The sequence below is a fragment of the Malaclemys terrapin genome, chromosome 6, assembly GCF_027887155.1.
Source record: "Malaclemys terrapin pileata isolate rMalTer1 chromosome 6, rMalTer1.hap1, whole genome shotgun sequence".
NCBI classification, from domain to species: domain Eukaryota; kingdom Metazoa; phylum Chordata; order Testudines; family Emydidae; genus Malaclemys; species Malaclemys terrapin.
Genome location: NC_071510.1, coordinates 44,799,548 through 44,811,854, shown reverse-complemented (window position 1 = coordinate 44,811,854; position 12,307 = coordinate 44,799,548). Strand labels below are relative to the sequence as shown.

The following is a 12,307-nucleotide window of genomic DNA, read 5'->3' as shown; positions in this document are numbered from 1 at the left end:
TCATAAATTATTTGGATAATGGCATAGAGAGAACACGTAAAGTTTGTGGAGAATACCAAGCTGGGAGGAGTTGCAAGTGCTTTGGAGGATAGGAGTAAATTCAAAATGATCTGAAGTAAATAGGATGAAATTCAATAAGGACAAATGCAAAGTACTCCACTTAGGAAGGAGCAATCAATTGCACACGTACAAAATGAGAAATGACTGCCTGGGAAGGAATACTGCAGAAAGGGATCTGGGGACTATGGTGGATCACAAGCTAAATATGAGTTAGTGTAACACTCTTGCAACAACAACAAGCCACCATCATTCTGGGATGTATTAGCAGGAGTTCTGTAAGCAAGACACAAGAAGTAATTCTTTCACTCTACTCCATGCTGATAAGGCCTCAACTGTAGTACTGTGTCCAGTTCTGGACGCCACATTTCAGGAAATATGTGGACAAATTGGAGAAAGTTCAGAGGAGAACAACAAAAATGATTAAAGTTCTGGAAAACGATCTATGAGGAAAGATTGAAAAAACTGGGTTTAGACTGGAGAAGAGAAGATGGGGGCATAACAGTTTTCAAGTATATAAAAGGTTGTTACAAGGAGGAGGGCAAAAAATTGTTCTTGTTAATCTCTGATGATAGGACAAGAAGCAATGGGCTTAAATTGCAGCAAGGGAAGTTTAGGTTGGATATTAGAAAAAACTTCCTATCAGGGTTGTTAAGCACTGGAATAAATTGCATAAGGAGGTTGTAGAATCTCCATCTTTGGAGGTTTTTAAGAACAGGTTAGACAAACATTTGTCAGGAATGGTCAAGTTATTATATAGTCCTACTTTGAGTGCAGGAGACTGAACTAGATAACTTCTTGAGGTCCCTTCTAGTCGCACACTTCTATGATTCTATAAATGTCATTTTCAGAGAGTCCTTGTTCAAACCAGAATTTCACTTTAACTCAGCTGCACCTATCAGACAGGCTCTACTGTACTGTATCATATTCAGCCATGAGTGTTATTAAATCCTTACAAACACCACTGTCAGTCAGAATTCATTAAAATGATTTATGATTAAATCTGTAATAAAACCAAATAACGTACAATGTTGTTCAATAATGCAGTTGATTAAAAACCATTTCACCCATAGAACATTATACAAACCACTTTAAAACAGCAGTTGTCATTCAGGTCATGTAAGGAAGTCAGACTAAAGATATTCCATACAACAGTTCTTTTATCCAAGAGATCCATTTAACTTCTGGCTACAGTATAAAATACTCCATTTCAAAGCAGGTATCTGAAATACAGATTACAGTTCAGGTATCCTAATAATAATCTCTTGTCTTTCAAACAAGTTTCACAACTGGGAAATATTTGTGAGGAGAGAAGTCAAATTCTGGAGGAACCTAGAAGAAGAGAGAATATTAAAAGATTACTCTGACATATATCACTACTGATTTTATTCCAAAAGGGGAATTCATGGCATACTTATCTTAGAAGAAAATGCTAGTTTTGCCTACTTGTTTTTTTCTTTTCTTGTTTTTTTAAGATTTAAAATATAAAAACACAAACCAAGAAAATCCTGTCAGCTAAAAATCAACTTAAAAAAACCCAACATCATCAAAAGCTATTCTGAGTTGTGGAAAATAGTCTCTGAAAGACTAGCTGCCATCTGGGGAAGCCATCAGCCTTCTCAGTTAGAGCTTGTACTATGATAGAGTTGGTACCAACAGAGAGAGGGAAAAAAAGAAAACTGATACAAAATAAGGAGATAGATGGAAAAATTAAAATCTCACTGAGTCAGACATAAGACCTCATGTGGGCTGTAGCCCACTAAAGCTTATGCTCAAATAAATGTTAGTCTCTAAGGTGCCACAAGTACTCCTGTTCTTTTTGCCTTGGGGAAGTCAATCCTCTTATATACTGTATTGGAACCATGCACAAGTACTGAAGAGGTGAGGCACTTTTTTTTTTTAATTGTCTTCCTGAAATTGCTTCTCTTTCCAAGTACACAAGATTAAAAACTAAAAATGCTGATCTACCCTTTTAATTGCTATCCCACCAGCACCTTGCTTCTTGTCCACCCACCCACTTGCCCAAAATGTGTGTTCCCCCTACTTCTGTTTCCACCTTTTGGATACTCCCTCTGCCCCACCAATGCTTTCCTCTACTCTCCACCTCACCCACTATCTGCCCCAGGCTCAGCTAATTTCTTCTGTTCCCCCTCCCCAATCTGCTGCTGCTTCTCCCCAATCCTCAACCCTTCTACTGCTTACTTGTACTTCCTTGGACCCATTGCTATCAACTGCTCTCCCTTCCTCTTAATGTCTAACCCTATCCATACACATCTGCTGTTGCTTCCATCATTAGCCTCACCTTCCACATCATAGCTCCTGTCTTTGTTGCTATTTACATTCTAGATGCAGCTTCCCAGCTAATTTCCATCCCAATGTTCAAACATTTGAGGGAATAACAAATTTCAAAACTTGAAGTGACAGCTGGTCAACATTTATTTTTTAATTCTAATTTTTTTTTCCATATTTGGATCAGATTTGTATTCCCTCTAAGGCTTAGAGTAGTTAAAAAATGAACCTGTGCATTCAACTATTAGATCTGTGGCAGAAATGGAACGGTTGACTCTGTTATTCAGTAGTTAAAGACAATAAATTCAATTTGATTGTGATTTTCTTACCTTAGAATCCTTCTTGTGACCTCCTGCCAGCAGCTTCATGACCACAATGTTGGGTTTAGCAACTTTTAGAATTCGGTTGACCTAACAGAAAGTAGTAAAACTTTCAAGTGACAATTTATGGCCAAGAAAAAATAATTGAAAAAAATCAAGCTGCTTTCAGAATATAATACTTTGACTGGAATATCGATCCCATTTTAAAAGAGGTCAAAGCAATTTGTACTAAATTTTCATATATATAAATTATATTTAACCAGTCTGATAAGGCAACTAACTATGTTTAATACAATAGCATTTTTAATATAAAATAGACCATACAAAACATGGTATTTCATATTCATTCTCATGACTGTCAAACCTCTGCAGATTTCAAATTATTATTTGTCAGGGGTTGACTTTGTGCTTCATGTTGCACAGGACACATTCCTTCCCTAACAAGCTGCTGTTCTTATACACCATAGTATACAGCGAGCAGCTCAATGTGGGAAGTTGACAATTTTAAATTAAATACTTGAGCACTTTAATAACTAAATTATAGTTTTCTGATACATTTTAATTCATAACAAAAGTATTTCAGTTAGAACTAATGACAAAGCCAATAATGTATTCCAAACAAGAGCTTCTACTTCTGTTTCTCTACATTTCAGTTCAGCCTTACCTCATGATCTGGGTTCGGAATATTCTCCAGTATCATTTTAGCCTGTTGGAAGTGTTTGCTAGCTGCCATATAGAGATCAGAGGACTGTGGAGGGGGGCTGTATTTATTTAGGTCAGACATTTCCTAAATATCACAAAATATATATATATATATATATATTAAAACTAACAGTCAACAGCACATAAACCTTTCTACATTGATTTCTGATCCCAATCAAAGCAATCACAATATTTAATTAAAACCAGTTTTTTCTTAAATCATCTGAGTACTGGTTAAAATATTAACACCACTAAATAGCAGAGGTCAAATTAGTATTTGTTTTAACCAGTTAAATCTCATGTATTGTAATCTTTATTAAATAGCTTATTATTTTAGAGCACCAAAAAGTGTGCTAAGACACCTTACAGCATAAATAAATGACATGATCCCTGCTCTGGAGAACTTGCAATCTATTTGCAGCAGTGATGCCATCAAGTAGGCAGCAAAACAGTGAGGAGTAACTAAGGAGGAAAGACGGACAGGGGAAGAGCAGTAAGATTAGGTGGTTATTAAGCACAGGCTTGCGTGCACAGGTTGAAGAAGTTACTTTTCCTTAAAAAAAAAAAAAAAAATTGTGTAATTCTAAAGATAGGTAAGATGATATAGCCTTGTTGACACAGAAAGCAAGGATGGTCTGATCGGCATTATCAATGTTCATTTTACATGCAAAACTGCCTTCATATTTGTTTCACATACCTTGCTTGCTTGCTGCAACAGTAATAATACTTTGGCTGTTCAACAACTACCTTTTCTAAATGTATATTATTCTAGCTGATAGTCTGTCAAATTTGATATCTTTTTCACACAAATACACACATTACAAAGAGTAACAGCAACAAAACTCAGCAAAAAAGTCCAATTTTAGCAAAGTTCAATTCATTTTCCTTACTGCAAATACAGTGAATAGTCTCGTCATTCTCTACTTTGGTTAAATAATAACTTAGAAAAATGAAAGATACTTTTAACTTATAACAGTACTTAAAGGCATGATACTGTTCTTCAGTACATTGAGATGCATCAATATGTGCTATAAAATCAGCCACTAGGCATGTATGTGTACATGCAGGGCCTGATTTTACAAGAAATGTACAAACATATTGAAGGGCAGAGTTGAATCTAAGTGTTTTAAGATTGTTTGGAAAGAGTTCACCTTGAACTGCAAATAGTGCACTGGTGGTGGTGTGATGACACTGTTGAATGGAGCAAACCTGTGCTCATATCGAACTTGCTCACTATCAAGCTCAAATTTGGGTTTTCTCACTTTACCATCCATGTCAAAAGCGATCATTGTCTAAGGGGAAGGAAGGAAAAAGAAAGACCAAAGTGAAACCTTTAGCATTTTGTCATAACACACAAGCACTACCGCATCTTGGAATCAGCAATGGTACACACGGGAGGATGGGAAAAAAGGCATTCTGAAATACTTTTCCAGGCATTTGATGCAAAAAGGTTATAAGTGTCTTTCCCCTGTCTCTGGATTCTACTCTTGTCTATCTGTCTGCCTAGAGAATGGACTTTTCATATGTGCTTTATAATGCATCAAAGAAGTCAGGCAAATGGTTAGCAAGAAAACTCCTCCTCTTTTTAATCTTGAGAAGGTGGAGTGATTCATGAAAGAGCCTACTCAGATATCAAATCACCTCTGAAGCACTTCTGTTGGGTCAGCTAATATTTCACCTCTACTCACGTGTCAGAGGGCAGAAAACGGGGAGGCTAGGGAATCAGCATTCCATTTCTTTTAGCACTATATGGTACTTCCATTTGAACGTATCTTTAGTGCTTGTTTTATTATATTTCAGCTAGTATCATTTATAGTTTTTGGTATCCAACCTGGTTTGGTGACAGAGGAGGGCACTATCCAGTTCCAGTGTCTAAAGATAATGGCTTCAGCAGACTATTCATCCTTTCTCATATCCATTAGAAGACTTTAAATAGCATTATTCTATGTCTGATAAAACACTATTTAGAGTAGGAAATTTCTTTAGGAGGGCTTGGCATGCCAAAAATGAGGGCTTGATTCTCAGAACCAAGAATAGAATGGACACAAATTACAAAAAAAAAAAAAAAAAAAAGAGTGGGGGGGGGATTTTAATGCTTAACACCACCATATAACAAAATTGAACCCTATGTAGACCATATGTTCAGTAATAAGTTACCTTGTACATCCCAGCACACATATTCTGATATGCTTGGCTCATGGTGATCTCTCTGCTCAGAGGGCGAACTGTAAATTCCATATACAAAGATTTTTCACTCAAAATAATGATACAGAACAAATGCAAGCAATTTTTTTTGCAACTACTAGTTCATTAAAATCGTTAATTGCAACTATCACATGGTTTTCCTGTCACCGTCTCTAAAAATTAGAAACTCTCCTTTTAAATTAAGACGTACAGACATGTTCATTTGGTCCACAGTTAAGCAAGGTACTTAAGTATATACCTAACTTTTATTCACGAGTAGTCCCTGGACTTTAATGGGACAATTTACATTCTCAAAGCTAAGCACAAGCTTACATACCTTGCGGAACTGGAGCCCGATAGAACTTCTTAGGAATATAATAAAAATTTGATCTGACAATACATATTCTACCTCACACTCAGACAAACGTTGCCTTCATAAAGCTATACTTTTTGTAGGACAGTGTTTCCCAAAGCATGGGCATGCTCCCCTTGAAGTGTGGAACAGTAGTAATAAACATTTCTCTCACAGTGTGCTGCTAACATGGTGCAGTTGAAGGAGAGAGACAGGTAGTTTGTCTTCCTGAAGAGAGGCTCAGTTTGCAAAGAGTTGGGAAGTGCTGGTGTATGGATTAAATCATATTCAATTAATCAAAAACAAGTTTCACATGCAGCCCCAGGCAACAACTCTGTTTTTTTCCTTAATAGAAGATAGTAAGGACAAAACGTTAACCTCACAAATATAAGAATCAGGAGCAACTCTTTGGGTATGTCTGCACTGTAACATAAGACGGGCTTGAGCCTGGGCTCAAGCACAAACTTCCACTGCATCTACCCAGCAATTGCGCTAACCCAAGGTTTGGACCCATGGTCCCAGGTCCCGGCAGGGCTGGAGGGTCTGAGCCCTATTGCTTTGCAGTGTAGATGCAGCCTTGCTTCATTCAGGCCCCCGGGGTCAGCCAGAAGTATCACATAATTCCATGAGACAACTTCCTTAACGCTCTCTATCCCAATCTGCAATCCACTCTATTGAAAACAGAAGCCACCTTGCTGCTTTGTGAACAGCAGCAAACCAGATCAGCATTAACCCACTCTCTTCTGATCACCAATCTGTCAGAGAGCCTCCTGGGTTTGCAATGGAGAGCGAAACAATGAGGCCTTTTGCAAAGCAAGCTGCTTCCTGGTAACAAACAGGGCAGGCAGTAAAGTCTTCCCACCGTGCACCACAGTCCTAGTGGCCACATTTGGGGAAAGGGATGGTGCTAGGGACTCTGGGATATGCGCACTGCAGTGTGAATGCAAAAGCCCTAGGTTTGAGCATGGGTTAGGAAAGTACCAACATTGGGTTAAAATACAATGTAAGTGCTCATGCCCAGGGTTCCCTAACATGGGTCAGCTGACTTGAGTCCCATGAACCCTGGGCTTACATTGCAGTGTAGACATACCACTTGAGGTCAGTGAAGTTACACAGGTATAATGCCAGTATGAGAGAAATAAAAGACACTCTAAACCTATTATACCTTTTTTCTTTTTCTTTGTTTTCTTACTACTACGGCCTTTCTGCTGCTCTTCCATTATTCTCTCTTCTGCCATTTGAGAGCTATCAGCACGGCTCAGTGTTGACATCAGCCAGGCATAGAGAAACTCAGACAGATACCTACAATAAAAATAGTATCCAGCTATTACATACTACACAGCAAACTATATATAATGCGTGTGCTGTTATTACACATTGTGCATTTTCTTTCATGAAGAAAACAGATGGCCATGCTCAATTGATATTTCCTTTAGACGAATTGAAGGGAAAAAAAAGTCTCAACACCATAAGCTCAGTGATGGTATAAAATGACTTTTGTTCTTTTGCTAGTTTAAATCAAAGCCAGGGTATCGTGTAAATATTCAGTTAGATGACTTCTAACCATTTCAAAAATCTTTAAAAAGACTTCAGGCTAATACTTAAATAATCCAAGTTTAGGAACAGTACATATTAAATTACAGAGACTAAGTATTTTAAAGGACAGGTTTCAGAGTAGATTATTGAATCTATTTCCCCATGTTAAGTATCCTCACACCTTCTTGTCAACTGTCTAAAATGGGCCATCTTGATTATCACTACAAAAGTTTTTTTCTCCTGCTGAGAATACCTCATCTTAATTAATTAGCCTCTTACAATTGGTATGGCTACTTCCACCTTTTCATGTTCTTTCTATGCATATATATTTCTTACTATATGTTCCATTCTATGCATCTGATGAAGTGGGCTGTAGCCCACAAAAGCTTATGCTGAAATAAATTTGTTAGTCTCTAAGGTGCCTCAAGTACTCATGTTCTTTTATTTTAAAGGAGTCTCTTAAATTATTTTAAACTAGTATTTTTTTTAAATATTGACAATGCTTCAAATGCAGTTAACTCACATGATTAACTAAAAAAATTAATCATGATTTTAAAAAATTGCAATTAATCGCAGTTTTAATCACTGTTTAACAATAGAATACCAATAGAAACGTATTAAATATTTTTTGATGTTTTTCTACATTTTCAAATATATTGATTTCAATTACAATACAGAATACAAAGTGTACAGTGCTCACATTATTTTTGATTACAAATATTTGTACTGTAAAAACGATAACAAAAGATCGTATTTTTCAATTCACCTCATACAAGTACTGTAGTGCAATCTCTTTATCATGAAAGTGCAATTTATAAATATAGATTTTTTTTGTTACATAACTGCGCTCCAAAACAAAACAATGTAAAACTTTAGAGCTTACAAGTCCACTCAGTCCTACTTTTTCTTCGGCCAGTCATTCAGACAAACAAGTTTGTTTACGTTTATGGGAGATAATGCTGCCCGCTTCTTATTTACAACGTACCTGAAAGTGAGAACAGGCATTCGCATGGCAATTTTGTAGCCATTATTGCAAGGTATTTATGCGCCAGATATGCTAAATATTCGTATGCCCCTTCATGCTTCCATGCTGACGCTCGTTAAAAAAAAGTGTGTTAATTAAATTTGTGACTGAACTCCTTGGGGAAGAATTGTATGTCTCCTGCTCATATATTTCATGTTATAGCAGTTTCGGATGATGACCCAGCATATGTTGTTCATTTTAAGAATACCTTCACCACAGATTTGACAAAATGCAAAGAAGGTACCAATGTGAGATTTCTAAAGATAGCTACAGCACTCGACCCCAGGTTTAAGAATTTGAAGTGCCTTCCAAAATCTGAGAGGGACGAGGTGAGGAGAATGCTTTCAGAGGTCTTAAAAGATCAACACTCCGATGCGGAGACTACAGAACCCGAACCACCAAAAAATTAAACCAACCTTCTGCTGGTGGCATCTGACTCAGATGATGAAAATGAACAGGTCAGTCCACACTGCTTTGGATTGTTGAGCAAAACCTGTCATCAGCATGGCTGTGTCCACTCTGGAATGGTGGTTGAAGCATGAAGGGACATATGAATCGTTAGCACATCTGGCACGTAAATATCTTGTGATGCCAGCTACAACAGTGCCATGCAAATGCCTGTTCTCACTTTCAGGTGACATTGTAAACAAGAAGCAGGCACCATTCTCTCCTGCAAATGTACACAAACTTTTTTGGCTGAACAAGAAATAGGACTGAGTGGACTCGTAAGCTCTAAAGTTTTCCATTGTTTTATTTTTGAATGTAGTTATTTTTTGTACATCATTCTACACTTGTAAGTTTAACTTTCATGATAAAGAGATTTCACTACAGTACTTGTATTAGGTGAACTGAAAAATACTACTTTTGTTTTTTACAGTGCAAATATTTGTTATAAAAATAAAGTGAGCCCTTTATACTTTGTGTTGTAATTGAAATCAATATATTTGAAAATGTAGAAAACCTCCAAAGATATTTAAATAAATGGTATTCTACTATTTTTTAACAGCACAATTAATTGCATGATTAATTTTTTCATCTCTTGACAGCCTTAATTTCAAGCATTACAATTTTTAATAAGTAAAATCATGGATTATCATGTTAAGGAAGTGTATTGCTTTAAGGAATCGTGTAATTCAACCATTACACACAGAATTCTGAAAGAGATTCCTAAAGTGGTACTACATCCTATGAACAAAGTTTTGACCTTCTGTCAAACTAATAGCAAAGGTGGCGGGAAAACTACTCTAGGAGTGCAGAGCATGAAGAATAAAAAATAAACATAAGTCTTCAAAAAAATTCATAGTTCAGTCCAGAAATGTATTACTGACAGAATTCTGATGAAAGCTTCAACCGAGTATTATTTTCTTCAACAAAAATATTTTTTTTGTTTTCACTTACAGATCAAATTGAATAGGTATTTAGTACTATTATTTAACTAAGATAAGATGTACAAAGTCATTAAAAGTGGGGAAAAAAGACCATGCAACAAATGGATACTAATCATAATTGCCACAATGTATAAGTACCTTAATGGGGAGAAAATCCCAGGCACTAAAAGGGCTCTTTAATCTAGTAGAGAAAGGCATAACAAGAACTAATGGCTTCAAGTTAAAGCCAAACAAATTCAAATGAGAAATAAAGCACACATTTTTAACAGTAAGGGTGATTAACTACTGGAACAAACTCCCAAGGGAAGTGGTGGAATCTCCATCTATTGAAATCTATCTTCAAATCAAGAGTGGAGGTCTTTTTGGAAGATACGTGTTAGCCAAACACAAGCTGTGGGGCTCAAAACAGGAGCAACGGTGAAATTTACTGGCCTGGTATATAGTAGGTCAGACTAGATTAGATAATGGTCCCTTCTGGCCTTAAAGAAAAATCTACTAAAATCAAATAGCAACAAATTAATTAGTTACTATAGTGTTTTCTTCAAATGCCTTAGTTTGAAAGTAAATTATGAAATGCCAACATAGAACCAGTTCTATTGCCCTTACTACCTCTGGTAGCCAAATTCATAGACTGGCATTAATAGTAGTACAGGTATTATAAAATTAAGGATTGTCTCTCACCCTCAGTAAGATGTGGAATCGGGGCAGAAGAACAGTGAAGAGGCAAAATTTGCAGATGACACAAAATTACTCAAGATAGCTAAGTCCAAAGCTGACTGCAAAAAGTTACAAAGGGATCTCACTAAACTGGATAACTGGGCAACAAAATGGCAGATGAAATTCAATGTTGATAAGTGCAAAGTAATTCACATTGGAGAAAATAATTCCAATTGTACAGACAATATGATGGGATCTAAATTAGCTCTTACCACCCACAAAATACCTTGGAGTCATCGTGGATAGTTCTCTGAAAACTTCTGCTCAACGTGCAGTGGCAGTCAAAAGAGCTAACAAGGTTAGGAACCATTAGGAAAGGGATTAATAATAAAAACAGAAAATATAATGCACTACATAAATCCATAGTACACCCACAGCTTGAATACTTCATGCAGTTCTGGTCACCCCATCTCAAAAAAGATATTTGAATTGGAAAAAGTACAGAGATGGGCAATGAAAATGATTAAGAGCATGGAACAGCTTCCATAGGAGAGATTAAAAAGACTGGGACTGGTCATCTTAGAAAAGATGCAGGGACAGAATAGGTCTATAAAATCATGAATGGTATGGAGAAAGTGAATAGCTAAATGTTATTTACCCCTGCACATAACACAAGTAGTAGTGGCTACCTAATGTACTTAATAGGCAGTAAGAAGACAAAAGAAAGTACTTTACACAATGCACAGTCAACCTGTGAAACTCATTGCCAGGGATGCAGTGAAGGCCAAAAGGTTCAAAAAAGGATTAGGTAAATTCATGGAGGATAGGTCCATCAATGACTATTAGCTAAGAGTGTCAGTGATGCAACCCCATGTTCCCAGTGTCCCTAAACCACCAACTGCCAACTTTTTATAAACACTCTGTAGGGGATTTGACTTTCCCTTACCAGATGTGAGTAGTATGCAGTCCTTTGAAGAGTAACAGTACAGTATGTACTATACATTAGAATTCATTTTCAACTGAGTTAAAAAAAATAGCATTAAAATGTCAGTTTAAGACATGAGTGCTTTATTGGTCCATTACACACAAGCCATTTAAAACATTTTTCTTTCCTTTTAGCCATCTCCTCCTATGGAAAGGAGTTCAAAGTGGAAGGCGTATAACAGAAAAGCATGTATGTTGTTTCTGCACATTGCAATCTTACTTTTTCACTAAAATAAGTTGTCCAATAAAAGATACTACCTCACCCACATTGTCTCTCTTTTTCACTAAAAACGGAAGGTACTGCTCTGAATATAGATAAGGGATACATTTGGAGTAAGATGTTGTTTTTAAAATAGTCACTTTTCAGACAGCACACTTTAAAATGATCTCCCAACTCAATGTGTCTAAATGTGAAAAATATCTAATGAGATTAGCATTGTTGGAAGGGAAGAGAATATAAACCAGAAGCAGGTAGTGTTTTTTCCTTTGAAATCTATGCTGGCTGCCAGTCAGCATTGCTTCTCATGTGACTAAACCACTTTCACTAAAGATGGTCTATTAGAACAAGCTAAATAAGTAGCCAAGCAGTGATCTGAACAGTGCATTAGTGAATACACTGTAGAGAACAAACATGGGAGAAGGGACGAGATGGCCCAATAGTTCCCCCCCCGCCCCCCATCTCTAATTTTTATGATGCAGTGAGACTAAATATTTTGTGCAGTCAGTCTGGGATGAGAGAATTGTTCTAAATCCTAGTTTAAACATTGGTCTAACACTGTTCTATACATTTACAGGCTGGCTTTGTGGGAACATT

The 12,307-nt window shown here is 36.6% G+C and overlaps 1 protein-coding gene across 5 annotated transcripts in view; it reads right to left on the bottom strand.

Moving 5' to 3' along the window:
* Nucleotides 1-1,034: 1,034 nt before the first annotated feature.
* Nucleotides 1,035-12,307, bottom strand: part of NAA35 (N-alpha-acetyltransferase 35, NatC auxiliary subunit) — a 39,022-nt gene continuing 27,749 nt past the window's right edge. For all 5 annotated transcript variants that reach the window (XM_054032083.1, XM_054032082.1, XM_054032080.1 and 2 more), the window contains exons 18-23: nucleotides 7,070-7,206; nucleotides 5,526-5,593; nucleotides 4,520-4,660; nucleotides 3,331-3,453; nucleotides 2,676-2,756; nucleotides 1,035-1,389 (exon numbers count right to left, since the gene is read on the bottom strand). In XM_054032083.1, the coding sequence (XP_053888058.1) occupies nucleotides 1,330-1,389; nucleotides 2,676-2,756; nucleotides 3,331-3,453; nucleotides 4,520-4,660; nucleotides 5,526-5,593; nucleotides 7,070-7,206 (610 nt within the window). In that variant the 3' untranslated portion in view covers nucleotides 1,035-1,329. The remainder of the gene's footprint in view (nucleotides 1,390-2,675; nucleotides 2,757-3,330; nucleotides 3,454-4,519; nucleotides 4,661-5,525; nucleotides 5,594-7,069; nucleotides 7,207-12,307) is intronic.